The 15,147-nt window shown below is 45.4% G+C and overlaps 2 protein-coding genes across 2 annotated transcripts; both read right to left on the bottom strand.

Annotated features, from left to right (window-relative positions):
- Nucleotides 1–672: 672 nt before the first annotated feature.
- Nucleotides 673–1,469, bottom strand: LOC137302029 (zona pellucida sperm-binding protein 3-like). Its single transcript, XM_067971732.1, has 3 exons — nucleotides 1,366–1,469; nucleotides 1,100–1,274; nucleotides 673–1,014 (listed from the first exon to the last, which is right to left on the bottom strand). The coding sequence occupies exons 1-3, from the start codon at nucleotides 1,409–1,411 to the stop codon at nucleotides 834–836; spliced, it is 402 nt and encodes a 133-aa protein (XP_067827833.1). The 5' UTR covers nucleotides 1,412–1,469; the 3' UTR covers nucleotides 673–833.
- Nucleotides 1,470–6,992: 5,523 nt separating this feature from the next.
- On the bottom strand, nucleotides 6,993–8,421 carry LOC137302027 (ferritin heavy chain-like). Its single transcript, XM_067971731.1, has 2 exons — nucleotides 8,309–8,421; nucleotides 6,993–7,955 (listed from the first exon to the last, which is right to left on the bottom strand). The coding sequence occupies exons 1-2, from the start codon at nucleotides 8,393–8,395 to the stop codon at nucleotides 7,800–7,802; spliced, it is 243 nt and encodes an 80-aa protein (XP_067827832.1). The 5' UTR covers nucleotides 8,396–8,421; the 3' UTR covers nucleotides 6,993–7,799.
- Nucleotides 8,422–15,147: the final 6,726 nt, after the last annotated feature.

Below are 15,147 nucleotides of genomic sequence, written 5' to 3'. Positions count from 1 at the left end.
GCAGTGTGTTACTAACACGGTATTGAGCACTCATTGTGTCGTTGACTGGAGACAGTGAGAAATGAGCAACCAGCCATGAGAAGATACAAGTGGTCACTGCTTTATTGGTCATTTGATAACGAGTTAAACTGGGTTTGCTTGTGTTTCCTGTTCAGGAACAAGGCAATCCAAGAAGCAGAGATCAGAGAGACAGCGCTCACAGTCAGGGCCAAGATCAGGACCACCTCAGACGCCACACCTATAAAGCAACAAGAAACCAATGGTTAGTGAAGGAAATACTGAGGGGAAAATGGAAACTAGCAGTCGGCCAACTCACCACCTGGAGACCTCTCCTGCATCCTTTGCTCAACATCATTAAGGGGCTCAGTTGCCAGGTCTGTCACATGAGGATCCAGAATGACCAAGGGTCCAAGTGAGGCCTCACCCTCCCACTTCAACTCAGCATCACTCTCTGCAATATCAAACATTCCAGTTAGAGAGTAAAGGGTGACCTCCAACAATCAAGAGGATCAATGTCCTACCAGGTCCAGATACAAGATCCCTCCTTCCTCTGGAATCAAGTCGGAATTCCCTACTGGCACTGCAGTTGCCCAGATGACAACAGGCACACACGTCATTGGTCGATTCTTCCAATGGGGTCCAGCTCAACCAGAGAATCAGTTTATCAACCAGGTTGTCCATCACCCTTTAATATAACACATCCCTGAGTGAGAGAGAGGGAACTTACATATTCTGGAAAGTACAAGCTTTGTTCATTGAATCTCTCCGATCCACTGCAGCAACTTTCAGGTGACAGGTGATGAAAATCTGAGGGACACATTCAATACAAGTTGTTATTTAGTGACCTCCTCCCAACATGGGGAACCCAATGTTTGGCTTCCTCTTACCAAGGAACGGTCATCTCCAAAGAAGCGGAACGCATCCAGATCAAACTGGAGTTTGTCCAGCTCACGTTCACCTCTTGGCAACACAAAGGTTGAAAAGGAGTCCTCAGCTTTGCTGTCCAGGAGGCAACTGAAGAAAGATTTAAAAAGGGACAAAGTGAATTAAGTGAACCGATTGAGACAGAACCAGCTGGAGAAAGCAGAGAGCTCCTTACCCATGGGAGTCAATGATGTATCTTGGGGTGGAATCCTTGTCTGGGCTCAATGCAGCTGCACAGCTGTCAATGTAGAACTTCAAGGGCATGTGGTTGGTCATTGAAACAGAGGCCTCAATGTGAATGAGGTCACCCAGGTAGTAGACAGTCGAGGTGCGCTCTGTAAGCCAGTCATCTGAAGTACAAGAGGAAAAGGGTTGGAGACAGTGGGCGTAACTCCCAGTGGGAGACCACAGAAAAGCACTCCCCATCCACCCATCACATACCGTTCATAAGACGCAGTGAGAATGACAGAAGCCCTTCTCCAGACATGGTAGAGCTGAATGGGATCCAGGTGGGCTTGATAGGGTCACTGCTCACATTGCCCTTCCTGAAAGGACAGTACAGTAATTTCAGGACAACTTCACAGAACTGCACCTGCTGTAGACCTTATTTGCAATAGAGTAAAGATTCTTACCTAAAATAGTGGCACTCAATGGGAATGACTGCTCCATTCGTTCTCACAATAACAGATCCACGAGCATTTGGGGTGTGGTTCAGGTGGGTGGTGTCGACCAGGAAATCGCCAGCCATCTGAAAGACATCAGGTTAAGGAATGAAGAGCTGGTCTCATTGAACAAAAGCTATTTCTGGTCATTTTCCGACCCTGTTAAGCAGCAGTTTAAGGGGTTTCAGCTGCTCCTCAATGACACATGATTGAAGTAGCTCCACCATTGGTGGAAGTTGCCTGGAGCAGCCTCTGTTACTCTGCTCAGTCCACCTTCTATTACAGGGGACTTCAGGCCTGCAGTCAGAAACCCTGAAATGATTGGCACTGCCAGATTTGATGAGCATTCTTTCCCATATAGATTAGAGCTTTCACCTTAAGGGGCTCAAGTTACCCCTGATATGGAGCACAAAACACAACATCACTTTTAAATCTCATCTGTGTCCGTGGAATCAATGGTCTTGTCAGGTGTAACAACCAAAAGTGGAGTTCCCCTTTAATACACTGTATCCCAATTATTGTTCCACTTGTTTCATCTTTCAAGGGAAGTCTGAACAGGAACTTCCACACTGAACATTCATTGACCACAAGTTGAGGCAGCAGGCCTGAATATCCACAGGAAGGAACGGAAAAGATAAATCAATTGAGGCACAAAAGAACAGAGTGGTTTGGAGAAATGCAGGTGAAGGTTCAAGGTCAATAGAATTGAATCTCAGAGTTAGAGAGTAGCAATGACCCATTTAAGAAAGATGCAGTCCCTCAGTGACAAGTTGAAGTTCTTTTTAAATATAAAGCGAAGATTGACATGTCAACAGAAAGAATTAGTTTCACACAGGGTGATACTTCACAGTGGGCAAAAATTTATACACAGATTTCATTCAGGGATCTCCTCAGTGGCTGGAGTTTCACCCGATGTTAATGAGTTCAGAGTGGGCAGTAATCTACACAGTGAAATTGGAGCAAGAGTTGAGGAATCACATTACCTGCAATCTGCTGCCACATTCATGGAGCCCATAGTCAAAGAGGACAGTGTGGTTCTGAGAGTAGATCCCAGTTGGCCGATAACCTGCTGTCCCCAGGGTCAGGTCAGCAGCTTTAATCAGGTGCCTGGTTCCAAATAAATCCATGTCTATCCTCACCAGCAGGTTCTGCTCTCCACACTGCACCATCACAGTCTGCAGTGGAGACAGACTTCTCCCCTCAGACACACTGAAATGGGAACCAAAGGGAGGGACAGGGGGAGGGACTCTCTGGGGCACAGGGGTGGGTTTTACTCTTCTCCATGGAAATCTCTGGCCTCTAAACTGTTGCCAAATATCAGAGCAACAAACCACTCCAACTAACACCAGCACTGGGAACAAACCTCTCACTACAAAATCCCCCATGATACCAAATAACTCAACTATCACTTTACCCACCAACCAGCACCCTTTTTTTTCTCTTTTGTTTTGTGTTTTTTAGGCCCCCCTTTTATAAGAAGGGTGGGGGGTGTAGGGTGTGCTTAAGTACTAAAAACCAAATAAAACGAAACCAGGCATCAAATTAAAATTTTATTTTCCTCGTCCAGGATGCACTCCAGCCCCTGCGGTGCCCACCGGTCGCGGAAAGCCTCAAGCGTAACGGCAGACACCGCGTGCTCCATCTCCAGGGCCACCCGGGCGCGAAGCAACCCGCGAAAGAGAGGCAGACAGGCCGAGCGCCCGCCCCCACGGACCGCGAGCATCCTGGACCTGTGGATATCCAGGATGCACTCCAGTTTCGTCTAGTTTTCTGGTGGGTCAGTGGCGGGTTGACTCCCTGCCGGAGGAGCTCAGGCCTTTCGCCTGGAGTACCACGCACCTCCGGTACCTGGGAGTCTACCTCGGCCCTGCTGAGGAAGCCTGGCCGGTGAACTGGGAAGAGCTGGAGGCCAAGGTCGCCGCTCGCCTGGCGCGCTGGACAGGACTGCTCCGAGTGTTATCCTACAGGGGTCGAGTGCTGTTCATAAACCAGCTGGTGGCCGCCATGTTGTGGTACCGGTTGGTCACTTTGACCCCACCCCCCGAGTTTGTCGCCAAGATTCAGAGGAAGTTCGTCGACTTCTTCTGGGCCAGAGGGATACACTGGGTCGCTGCCGCGGTCCTGAGTCTCCCGCTTAGGGAGGGCGGTCAGGGGCTGGTGTGCGTCCGCACCCAGGTGGCAACTTTCCGCCTTTGGACGCTGCAGCGATACCTGTACGTTGAGCGTCCTCTTAGATGGCGTGCGCTGGCGACGTATTTTTTCCGCCAGCTGCACGGCCTGAACTACGACACGCAGGTCCTGTTCATCTCGCTGGTGGGCGGCCGCATGTCTTTGCAGGAGCTGCCTGTCTTTTACCAGGATCTGCTCAGGGTCTGGAACATGGTCGCCTCCGGTCGGAGCTCTCGCCCGTCAGGGGTAGCGGCCGTCCTGCAGGAGCCGCTGCTCGGGAATCCGTTCCTCCGCGATATCGGCTTCGGCCACTCGCGGCTGTCGGTGCGGAGGGCCGTGGCCGGTCGGGTGACCAGAGTCAGGGACGTCCTGGATGGCGGTGGGTCGGGTTGGTTGGAGCCGTGGGCGCTCGCCGCACGGATGTCCTCGTGGCGTGCCGGGGACGCGGCCATCGCCATCCGGGCGTTGAAATCGGCGCTCGGCCCTGACTCCACTCGGGATGTGGAGGCGGCTCAGGCGTGCGGAGCCATCCCGTCCGACCTGACCCCCGTTCGGACGGAGTTCCTCCTCGGCGCCAAACCCCGGAACCTCCCTCGGGGGGCCGCGCCTCACAACATGAGCCGTCTCTCGGAAATTCCCTCCGTGCCGTTTCACACCGCGCGGAGGGATTTCCTGTACGGGCTGCTCCTGCACACCATCCACTTCCTCGCCCTCGTCTCTCGGCCGGACACGCCCTGGCGTACCATCCTGCCGTCCGGCAGAGACGGGGATTCCCAGTGGGGGGCTCTCTACTCAGGGATCCTCCCGTGTTCCATCGGGGATTTGGGGTGGAGGGTGGCGCACGGAGCAGTCGCGTGCAACCAGCGGTTACGCCATTTCACGGACACCCAGGCCGCTTGTGATTTCTGCGGCCTGGAGTAGTCCTTGTTCCATCTGTACACCGGGTGTGCGAGACTGCAGCCCCTGTTCCATTATTTGAAGGGGCTGCTCCTCAAGTTCTGGCTGCATTTCAGTCCCACGCTCCTGATCTTTGGCCGCCCGGTGAGGAGGGGGGCGGGCAGGTCGGTGGACGTTCTCGTGGGCCTGCTCCTGGGCCTGTCCAAGGTGGCCATCCACAGGTCTAGGATGATCGTGGTCCGTGGGGGCGGTCGCTCGGCCTGTCTGCCTCTCTTCCGCGGAATGCTCCGCGCCCGGGTGGCCCTGGAGATGGAGCACGCGGTGTCTGCCGGTACGCTCGAGGCTTTCCGCGGCCGGTGGGCACCGCAGGGGCTGGAGTGTATCCTGGACGAGGATAATAAAATTTTAATTTGAACACTTGGTTTTGGTTTGTTTGGTTTTAGTATTTAAGCACACCCCACACCCCCCTTCTTATAAAAGGGGGGGCCTAACAAAATAAAAAAAAATAAAAAAGGAAAAAAAAAGATCTGAAAGTGAAAAAAAAAAGAAAAAAAAAATCTGAAAGTTTCTCTTTGTTTCAATCTCTTGGAATCATAACTTTGAATTATTTGATAATAATTTGATATTTTCACTGAAGTGGCTTTTCATAATCTGGTCAAGTTTATTACTTGTTAGTGATTGTGATGTTGAGACAATATTCAAAGCAATCAAGTAGCCTTGAGTGAATTTGCAAACCACCATTGGTCAGAGAAATGGAAAGTCCATCCCATGGATGGTGTGAATCGTCCCCAGTTCTAATATTGAGAATGGGTGTGTCTGAGGATTGGCAGCATGGGGGCATCAACTGGGCAAAGCATTGTGGGATGCATCATTTTTAGTTTTGATTCTCATGAAATGTTGTTTGGTAAAATTCAGGATATTCAGCGAGAATGAGAGGCAGTGAAGATTACTGAATGCAATGTCACCCACACAAACATCTCCATTTGTGTCAGCTGTGGCTCAGTGGCAGCACTCTCACCTCAGAGTCAGAAGGTTGTGGGTTCAAGTCATCATCTAGAGACTTGAGCACATAATCTCGGCTGACTAAGGGAGTGCTGTACTGTCGGAGGTGCCGTCTTTTGGATGTGATATTAAATCGAGGCCTCATCTGCTCTCTCAGGTGGACGTAAAATATCCCACAGCACTATTTCGAGGAAGAGCAGCGGAGTTCTCCCCAATATCTGGACCAATATTTATCCCTCAACTAACATCACTAAAACAGATTATCAGGTCAATATTTCATTGCTGTTTTTGGGTCCTTGCTGGAGGCAAATTGACTGCCGCATTTCTTACCTTACAACAGTGACTACACCTCAAAGGTGCGAACTATGCAGCAGTCAAAGCTACCAGATAATCCACACTGACTCCTAAAATTATGGCTCAACAACGTCTGAAATGTGGTGACATTGATATCCCAAAAGTGCCTTTAGAGATCATAATATCCTACTATTACAGCACAGAAAGAAGCCATTCAGCCCATTGTGCCTATGCTGTCTCTTTGAAAGAGCTATCCAATTAGTCCCACTCCCCTGCTCTTTCCCCCTTCAAGTATTTATCCAATTTCCTTTTGAAAGTTATTAAATCTGCTTCCACCACCCGATGAGACAATTCATTCCAGATCAGAACACTGAAAAAAGTTTCGTGTCACTTCTGGTTCTTTTACCAATCACCTTAAATCTGTGTTTGCTGGTTACTAACCGGTCTGCTACTGGAATCAGTTTCCCCTTATTTACTCCATCAATATAAAGATATTAACATGGACTGACTGAAGACGGCAATTCTATCACACCCAGTGCAAGTCACAAGTTCCTAAACTTCACTTGGAAACACTGGATAATTACAGCTACAGCATCAACATTTGAATCCATTCATAGGGGTGAAGGAGATGAATGGAGAACCCATAGGATTTGGAAAGGTTGATTACAATTTGGTATGGAACGCACAATAGGACTATAGGCAAATCGACACATTTATGGAGGAGCTGATTGTATTGTGTTTATGAATTGATGGCATTGGGATGTGGAGTTTCAGGCAAAATATCTATTTAACTTGGTTTAAATGAAATGGTGATCCAGTAGAATTTAGAATTGTAATCTAGTATTAACTGCACAATGGGATAAATACAAATTGATAGATTTATGGATGAGCTGCTTATATTGGGTTTATGAATTGATGGAACAGTAGTGGTATGGAAGAGTTTAGGAGCCTTATCTATTCAACTTAATGGTTCAAGTTAGTTGTTTAGTGCATTTACTACGTCTCCCAGAAGGAAGATTTTGTTTGCTGGAGTTTAGTTCGAGATATTTTTTCTGTACCATACCCAATTTATTATTCATGGGGGAGATTAACAGGGGGTTGGGGGGCAGAAGATGAAAATGAAGGGAAATAGACAAACAGGGAACCTGCACTCCCCCATATGAGACCTATTTGACTCCAAACAAACAGTTTATTAGGAGTAATAGTGAGTGATTTCATAAGCTACCCCAACTACCTACTGAGGTCTGTAGCATCTTTGAAAAAAAAGCATCTGGATTGTTCTTCCCCAGGCAGATACTATTCTTAAAAAAATTGCCTATTGGACTGAAATTACTAGTTCACTTTCCTTGTGTTTTATTGGAACAAAATGTTACAGCAGCTGATTTTGCATCATTAATGAGTTGAACAGTTGATAATATGCAGTACTAATAGGAACAGTAACTCATTACTGTATTGTTCTTTGCATTGAAATCAGCAGTAATCATTTTACTGCATAAATACAATTTACACTCAAGGCAGACACATTGGCCCTCAACACCCAAGTCACTACATTGATATGACCCCAGAAGAAAAAATGTCATAGGGCAGAATCTCACCCTAAAGCCAATACATAGCCCAATGTAATTTGTTACAACAGCTGAATTATGTTAATCTGAAAAATAAGCAATCACTCAATTTACAAGGAGCCAAAACCCAGTCTTCTGTAACAGTTTATTTCCAGTTACTATTACATTTCACATCAAGAGCCCAGGTCTCACAGCTCTTAGTACAAAGTCACCATTGCTACAGGATAGGGGTTCTTCAGACGATAAACAGGAGTACTGAACAATAAGCTTTATCCCTGCAGTCAGTTCAATCACTCTCCCCCAGGGTGAGCTTGTCAAACAGGTACACTCCCATGCCATTCTCAGGGGCTCCCAGTCTCTTCAGGTTGGTGATGTGATCTCCAAGCTTCTTGATCATCTTCACTTGTTCATCCAAGTAGTGGGTCTCCAGGAAGTCACACAACTGGAAGAAAAGATGGAAAATAGTTATGTCCAGCAAGAGATGGAGGAAGATCTGAGCTTCTCCAAGGGTTTGGATTTTAATCTTCTTGGTCTGGAGGATAGTCAAGTGGTGCACTTTAGATTGATGCATTTTATACAGTAACTTTGCTCTATTAAGTGCTTAGATCCTGGGATCAGATACATTTACTTCTAATGCAGACAGTAGGGCAATCTCCCTTTCCTGTCTCCCCTCCCCAATAAAATTTGAGCATGACACCAACAAAGCTATTGGGTATGAAGATCTTTTGAATAGGCTCAAGGACAGTAAATTTCCACCACCTCGAACTTACCCAAAGGCCCACATTAAAAACTTACATGAGGGTCTGTCCTCTCAGTGGAGAGTTTGTGCAGATCCAGCAGACTCTGGTTCACATTCTTCTCCATCTGCAGAGCTCTCTGCATCGCCTCCAGACCATTGCTCCACTCATCCTGCTCTGGCTTCTGAAAAGGGAATCAGGTCTCAGCCAGTTCACTTAATGGATTAAACAAAATACACAAGAAAGTACTGAAGGAAAATAGGGGTGAAAAGCAATCAGATGTCCATGTTGCCATGAACCAATTGTCCCAAGAATATAGAATTACACCACCACAACCACGAGTCAAATAGTATAAATGTCTTTAAGGAGAAGTACTGAGGGAGACAGTAATAGATGGATGTGATGATAGGGCAAGATGAAGGTGGGAGGCAGCTCACGTGGAGCATAAACACCAGCATAGACCAGTTGGGCTAAATGTCCTGTTTCTGTGCTGGACATTCTATGTAATTATGTGCATTAGAACAAATTGCTTTAGAAATATTTAAAATTGTCCATTTAAGGGGAGCCATTCAGAAGGCCACTCCATTAAATCTAACCTTGATATCCTCCAAGATGACTCGGCCCCCACGCTGATTCTGGAATTTGAGCAGTTTCTCAGCGTGCTCCCATTCCTCATGCGACTGCTCCTTGAAGAACTCAGCAAAGTGACGCAGGGCAACATCATCCCGGTCAAAGTAATAGGACTGGTGAGATCAAAAGTAGTTGGGTATCAGAATTATCATCATGGGTATTGTACATAAAGCCAACCTCAATATTTTGCTTTCTGTCAAGGGTTCAAGTCTCACTGAGCTTGTAGGCAGATGGTTCTGAAAACTAGCACAGGCTGACTTGCTTCACTAACCTGGTAGTGAGATAATCTCACTCCTAGCAATAGGGAAGCTGGCCAATGGAAAATTACCAATTCAGCTTTGAACATGCTCAACACAATATTTCACTTTAATCTTCACACCCAAGACTGAATTATATGTCTAGAAATTAGTGAAGGAACATAAAAGCTTACATCCTTTTCATGACTGAAATTTGAAACAAACCCCTTTCTACAACTACCACAAACAGCATTAACTTAGCACCTTCAACACTAAACATCAAGGCATTTCAGAGGAGAAACAGATACCAAGCAGTAAGAGTTGCATGACTAGAAACTGTTAGCATTTGAATGCTTTGAGAGACAGACAGAGGTAGGAAGGCAAAGGGATTAACAGTTACACTGAGTAGGACCAAAATGGCTGAAGGCCCTACCACCAATAGAGCAAAGGCAGAGAGAGAAGACAGACAGGGACAAGCTGGTACTTAAAAAGTGAAGGTTCAGAGCATAGAAACAGAAGTGGGACATACAGCCATTTGAGCCAACTCAATGATTTAATTAGAACATGGATCTGTACATCAACTCATCCTTCAATACCCTGACCCAACAAAAGATTTCAGTCTTGAAAGCACCAATATTAAGCACAGACTTTCAAGGGAGAGAGTTCTAGATTTCCAGTACCTTTGAGGGGAAAAGTGCTTCCTCACTTACCTCCTAAATGGACTAGCTCTAATTTAAGATTATGACCCCCCCCCCCCCGCCATTGCAAGGAGAATGTGGGGAAAGACTGTGGAGAGATGTAGAATAGAGGGTAAGAAATATGAATCCCAGGCATTGAATGCAGAGTGCATTGCAAAACACAACTTCAATAGAAAGCTCAGACACCAGGAAAGTGAACAATTGAGATTTAAGATATAGAATGTGGTGCAACTACTGCAAGGAAGAGGGAGACATTTTGATAATGACTGTACAATAAATCACATTATATTACAGCTTTAAAAAGACACTCACCATCCGTCAATTGGGGGGAGGGGGGTGCAGATTAGAGAAAAGGCAATAGATGAGTTGGAGAAAACAGAATTTTGTAATGTCACATTAGAATCTCCAATGTGAAGGGGTCAAAGAAACAAAACTCACCATAGAAAGATAAACATAGGAGGAATAGAGCTCCATATTGATCTGCTTGTTGACACCATCCTCACACTCCTTGTGATAGTTCTGACACACTTGGGAAGCCATCTTTAAATTAACTTTAACAAAACTAAACAACTCGATTGAAGCAAGAAACTGAAAAACAGCCACTCAAAGCTCCATATTTATACTGCTGGTTAATCCTGGGCGTGGCAGCCTAGATGATGAGTGACAGTTGGCAATACCCAATCAGAAATTACATCCTCTCTCAGAACACCAATCAAGAAAAGGGAGGAGGGGAGATGACACCCAGAGCCAGTCAGAACTTTGAAGGAGGAGCATCATTGGCTGACAATTCAATAAAGATCCAATTGCTTTGACTTTCCTCAAACTGTAAAATCTGTTTCCGTGACCGGTGGGCACCGCAGGGACTGGAGTGCATCCTGGATCGATGTAATAAAATTATAATTTGACACTTATTTTGGGTTTATTGATTTACTGCACATAAACACAACCAACCCCCCCTCCCCTTCTTATAAAAGAGGGGCCTAAAACACAAAAAAAGGAAAAGCAAAAAAACCATGGCTGAACTTCCATCCCACACTCCAAAGAAATAAAAATCTGATCGTGACCATATTCTTGACCATAATCGACCTTTCTTTGATGGACCAATAAGGGAGACTCTGGGTTGCCCCAGGGTCACCAAACATAAACCATCACAAGTGGCCCTCTCAAAGCACCACTAATATTGGATGGTCCAATCAAACTGAAAAGATACCAAAATAAGCATCAAGTGCCACCAAAAACAACAGGATACTTTCCCAATTAAATCAGGATTCTATTATTGATGTCTGAAAGACAGTCTATACCCTGCGGTGCCCAGCGGTCGCGGAAGGCATCAAGCGTAACGGTGGACACCACATGCTCCCTCTCCGGGGACACCCGGGCACTTGACCATAATGGACCAAATTGTCAATTGGTGGATCTGCCCCCATCCCATCGGTTATGGTCACTGATCGTGACGGTTCAAAGATCCAGAACCACAGGTTTAATTGTTGTTTGCGGGTCAGTGTCTTTGAATAATTCTGGATGGATCCGTGAGTTGGTTATTTGGCAAGTAGCTGCGGGTTTGAGGCAACATCCAAACAGATCAGAGCCTGTGAACAGCAACCAACAGCGAGTCAGGCGAATGGAAAGTGGATGTGATGAACGTGTTAAACACAAGTCCTTCAATACTCCATCAATTCTAGGGTCAGTGAGCATCTGTACACACATCGGCTGGAAAGTGAAGGGGGCCACGGCATGTTGAGTTCTTGATTTGTCATCATGACATTTTACAAACAATAAAATGCAGAGCACTCCACGGGGAAGAGACTGTGGACCATTGACTGAAGGGATTTGGGGGGGGGGGGGGCGGGGGGTTTGGTGTTGGGAGGGATTGCGGTGAGAGGCAAACACTGTGTAGTGTTGGTTGTATATACAGTGAGCGACAGTGGTGAACAGACTATCTGGTGTTTCCTGGGTTTGGTAATCCCTTGTTTCAATGATTAATCTCTTGTACTTTTTGGACAGTCAAACACCAAGTGGAAAGAGTCGAGTGGTGAATTTTCTCATTAGAAAGGGGAGTTACTGATATTTCCCTAAATCCGGTCAGGGAAGGATGGGGCTCCGTGGATATTTTGTGTTCCAGATCACATCAGAATACTGTCGGATCAACAACAAACAGCAGGCTAAAAAAAAAATCAAAGGTGGAACCGAGTGAAGGAAAGATGAAGCAACGAAAAGTGGGGTCGATGGACTGATCTGATCATATGATCCCTGTGTGAGAATAACCTGAACATCACTGGTGCAAACTCAGTTAAAGCTTTAAACAGACCAAGTAGTTGGTGGTTTAGCCTTTAATTAGATGGCTCTATTCTCCAACTCTTCAGTAGACTTAGAAGTGGCAGTTTTGGCAAATGGGATCTAGTGTTATTTGGTTCCAGGCCAAACAAGATTACACAAAGATTGTATTCGCAAGGAGAGGGGAATGGGGCAAGAACTGTTTAATGAAACAGAATCCAGCAAGGGAAACTTAGAGGGGCTCTTAGATTTGTAACAGCAAATGGAAGTATTTTAGAGGCTATGGGGTCCAGGATATAAAAGGTGCATGAGGTGAACAGAGACTGGAAAATAAAAATTGAGATTGAAACAAATAGGAGGAGCTGGACCAAAGTTCTGCACAGGAAGAAAAAGATGGGCTGAAGAGAAGGAGGAAAGAGCCAGGTAACCCTCGCAGGAGCAATTGGAGATTTGGTCTTACTTTGCTCCAGGATTTTTGTAACTACTTAAATTTGAATACCTGCTTCAGGGAACACTTCCCTCATGTCCTACAATGGACATGTCAGCAGCAATGTGTGGGGTTGTTTTTGCAGAAGGTTAACTACTGTAATCACCATTGATGCCCACATCCCATGAACGAATAGTAATTAAAAAATGCACACTCTCCAAAAGGGATTCAAGCCTATGTGGAGGAAGAGGTCTTACTGGAATCAGATTACACTTTAATCTCTACTACAGAACACCAAATATTGAAAGCTGTTAGGTACAAATCTAATTTTGGCCTGATGGCCATCCTCGGCTGCTACAAAACCAAATTAAGCCTTCTGGAGGGGAAGGGGTTAAAACATCCATGTGCCCAAACAAATCAGATTTTATTACGGTGACAACCTATTTCTTAGAATTTTTTTTTGTTTGATGCAAGGCGACTTGCATTGGTGTTAGAATGTGCTCAATTACTGAAGAAAAGGAACCAGTTCAACATCAAAATGTTTTATTTCAGCTGCAAGAACACTCAACTACAATGTTTGGAAGTTAATCTTAGACTTTGAATTCCATTCCCAGTTCAGAGAGATGGCAACATAAAACTTCAATACACAAGTTGATTATCTGCAACATGGACAACAGTCCAGTCACTCCTCCCCCAGGGTGTGCTTGTCAAACAGGTACACTCCCATGCCATTCTCAGGGGCTCCCAGTCTCTTCAGGTTGGTGATGTGATCTCCAAGCTTCTTGATCATCTTCACTTGTTCATCCAAGTAGTGGGTCTCCAGGAAGTCACACAACTGGAAAGGGAAAAATAAAAATCAAGCTAGCTACTTGAATCATTCGGTTCCTTTAATCTCACTTCCCTACTGGGGAATACTCAAGGTCTCATTACAAAATATGGTCAAGAGACTACTAGATCTAACTCCTTGCCCTCCCAGCCACTGGTATTGAAAATAAATGCTGCCATGCCCCAGTCCCTCACCTAAAGTCAGTATCCATTTGAAGGTTCCCTTCAAGCCCAAGATATCTCAACCCTTGAAACAGATTGATTTCAAGGACAGATTTTAATGCTCACCTTCAGTAGATTTAACTAACCTCAGATTTAGAAATGGAAAGTATTGAGCTGCATTCAGTCTGATGTGATTTTAAAGGACAGTGCTAAATTACACAAACCCAAATTAAAAATAAACCCAAAAGCTAAATGCCACTGATGCATTAAGGACTTACATGAGGGTCTGTCCTCTCAGTGGACAGTTTGCGCAGATCCAGCAGACTCTAGTTCACATCCTTCTCCATCTGCAGAGCTCTCTGCATCACCTCCAGACCATTGCCCCACTCATCCTGCTCTGGCTTCTGAAAAGGGAAGTCTTTCAAGTCACAAAATGCTCAAGCTCCCATCTGCATCCCATGCAGTATTAATCTCAAACTAGCCTGAAACAAGAGGATGACTGGAGAGTGGAAGAAAATTGATTTTTGCCCTGATGTTAGCAACAAGTACTCTGTTCAGTTATAATGTAGAACATGTGGCTCATTAATGAGAAAACATCTTCTCTGCTGTGGAGAAATTTTCCACATTCTGAAAGCTGGATAGAGGCTGCACTGGGGACCAATCATTCAATATGAAAATAAGCCTCAATAAATTACATTTGGCCCAGTCATGAACTCAACAACTGGCAGGTGGGTCATTAACCAGAGGACACACATTGAAGATAATGGGCAAAAGAACCAGAGGGAAGATAGAGATTTCATATATAAACAGTGAATTGTTACAATCTGGAATGAAATGCCTGAAAGGGAAGCTGATTCAATAGCAACTGTCAGAACAGATTTTTATGTATAGAATCATGAAAAGGAATAATTTACAGCTATGGGGAAAGAGCAGGGCACGAGGGACTAATTGGATATTCTTTCAAAGAGCCAGCACAGACACTATGAGCCAAATGGCCTGATTCTATGAACAAACCTTGATGTCCTCCAAGATGATTCGGCCTCCACGCTGATTCTGGAATTTCAGCAGTTTCTCAGCGTGCTCCCGTTCCTCATGTGACTGCTCCTTGAAGAACTCAGCAAAGTGACGCAGGGCAACATCATCCCGGTCAAAGTAATAGGACTGTAGGCACAAGAGTCAATTAAACAATCATACCAAATTAAGATAGAGAACAAACATCAGTACAGTGATTTCACCATGGATCAGGGAACCAAGGAGTTTGATCATTTTTAAAGAGTACTCATATTTCCTAACTCAGTTCACCTGGTGAAAGTCGACAACAGGTGGCCAGTGGAGAATGGAATCACCTCAGTCTTTGACCACACTGAGCAACTCAACTTAAACCCAAGCTTGAGCTACTTGGCCATTCAGGTACCTCCTGCCCACATCTCAATTTATACAAAGCATTAACCAGGAAGTCACATGACAGGTCCTCCTTCAGTGTTGGATACTGTGACCAAGGTGCCGAAAGCTACCTGTTCCACCACAAGTGATTCAGAAAGACCAGGGTGCACAATTAGTCAATTAACTCATGCAATGAGTCTCCTCCTTTTAGAGGGTCTGTGTACTAGATCAGAACTTGTGACATTCCAAGAAAATAAGTTGT

This window comes from Heptranchias perlo, chromosome 35 (assembly GCF_035084215.1).
Source record: "Heptranchias perlo isolate sHepPer1 chromosome 35, sHepPer1.hap1, whole genome shotgun sequence".
NCBI classification, from domain to species: domain Eukaryota; kingdom Metazoa; phylum Chordata; class Chondrichthyes; order Hexanchiformes; family Hexanchidae; genus Heptranchias; species Heptranchias perlo.
Note: the sequence above shows the minus strand (reverse complement) of the source record. Positions and strands in the feature narration are given on the sequence as shown.

Excerpts from the sequence above, each read along its gene's own strand:
- LOC137302029 (XM_067971732.1), bottom strand. The coding sequence starts at position 1,411 with ATGTCTGGAGAAGGGCTTCTGTCATTCTCACTGCGTCTTATGAACG. Across the intron at positions 1,275-1,365 it reads CTCACTGCGTCTTATGAACG|ATGACTGGCTTACAGAGCGC; the intron begins GTATGTGATGGG and ends CTTGTACTTCAG. Across the intron at positions 1,015-1,099 it reads TACATCATTGACTCCCATGG|TTGCCTCCTGGACAGCAAAG; the intron begins GTAAGGAGCTCT and ends ATCTTTCTTCAG.
- LOC137302027 (XM_067971731.1), bottom strand. The coding sequence starts at position 8,395 with ATGCAGAGAGCTCTGCAGATGGAGAAGAATGTGAACCAGAGTCTGCTG. Across the intron at positions 7,956-8,308 it reads CTGAGAGGACAGACCCTCAT|TTGTGTGACTTCCTGGAGAC; the intron begins GTAAGTTTTTAA and ends CTTTTCTTCCAG.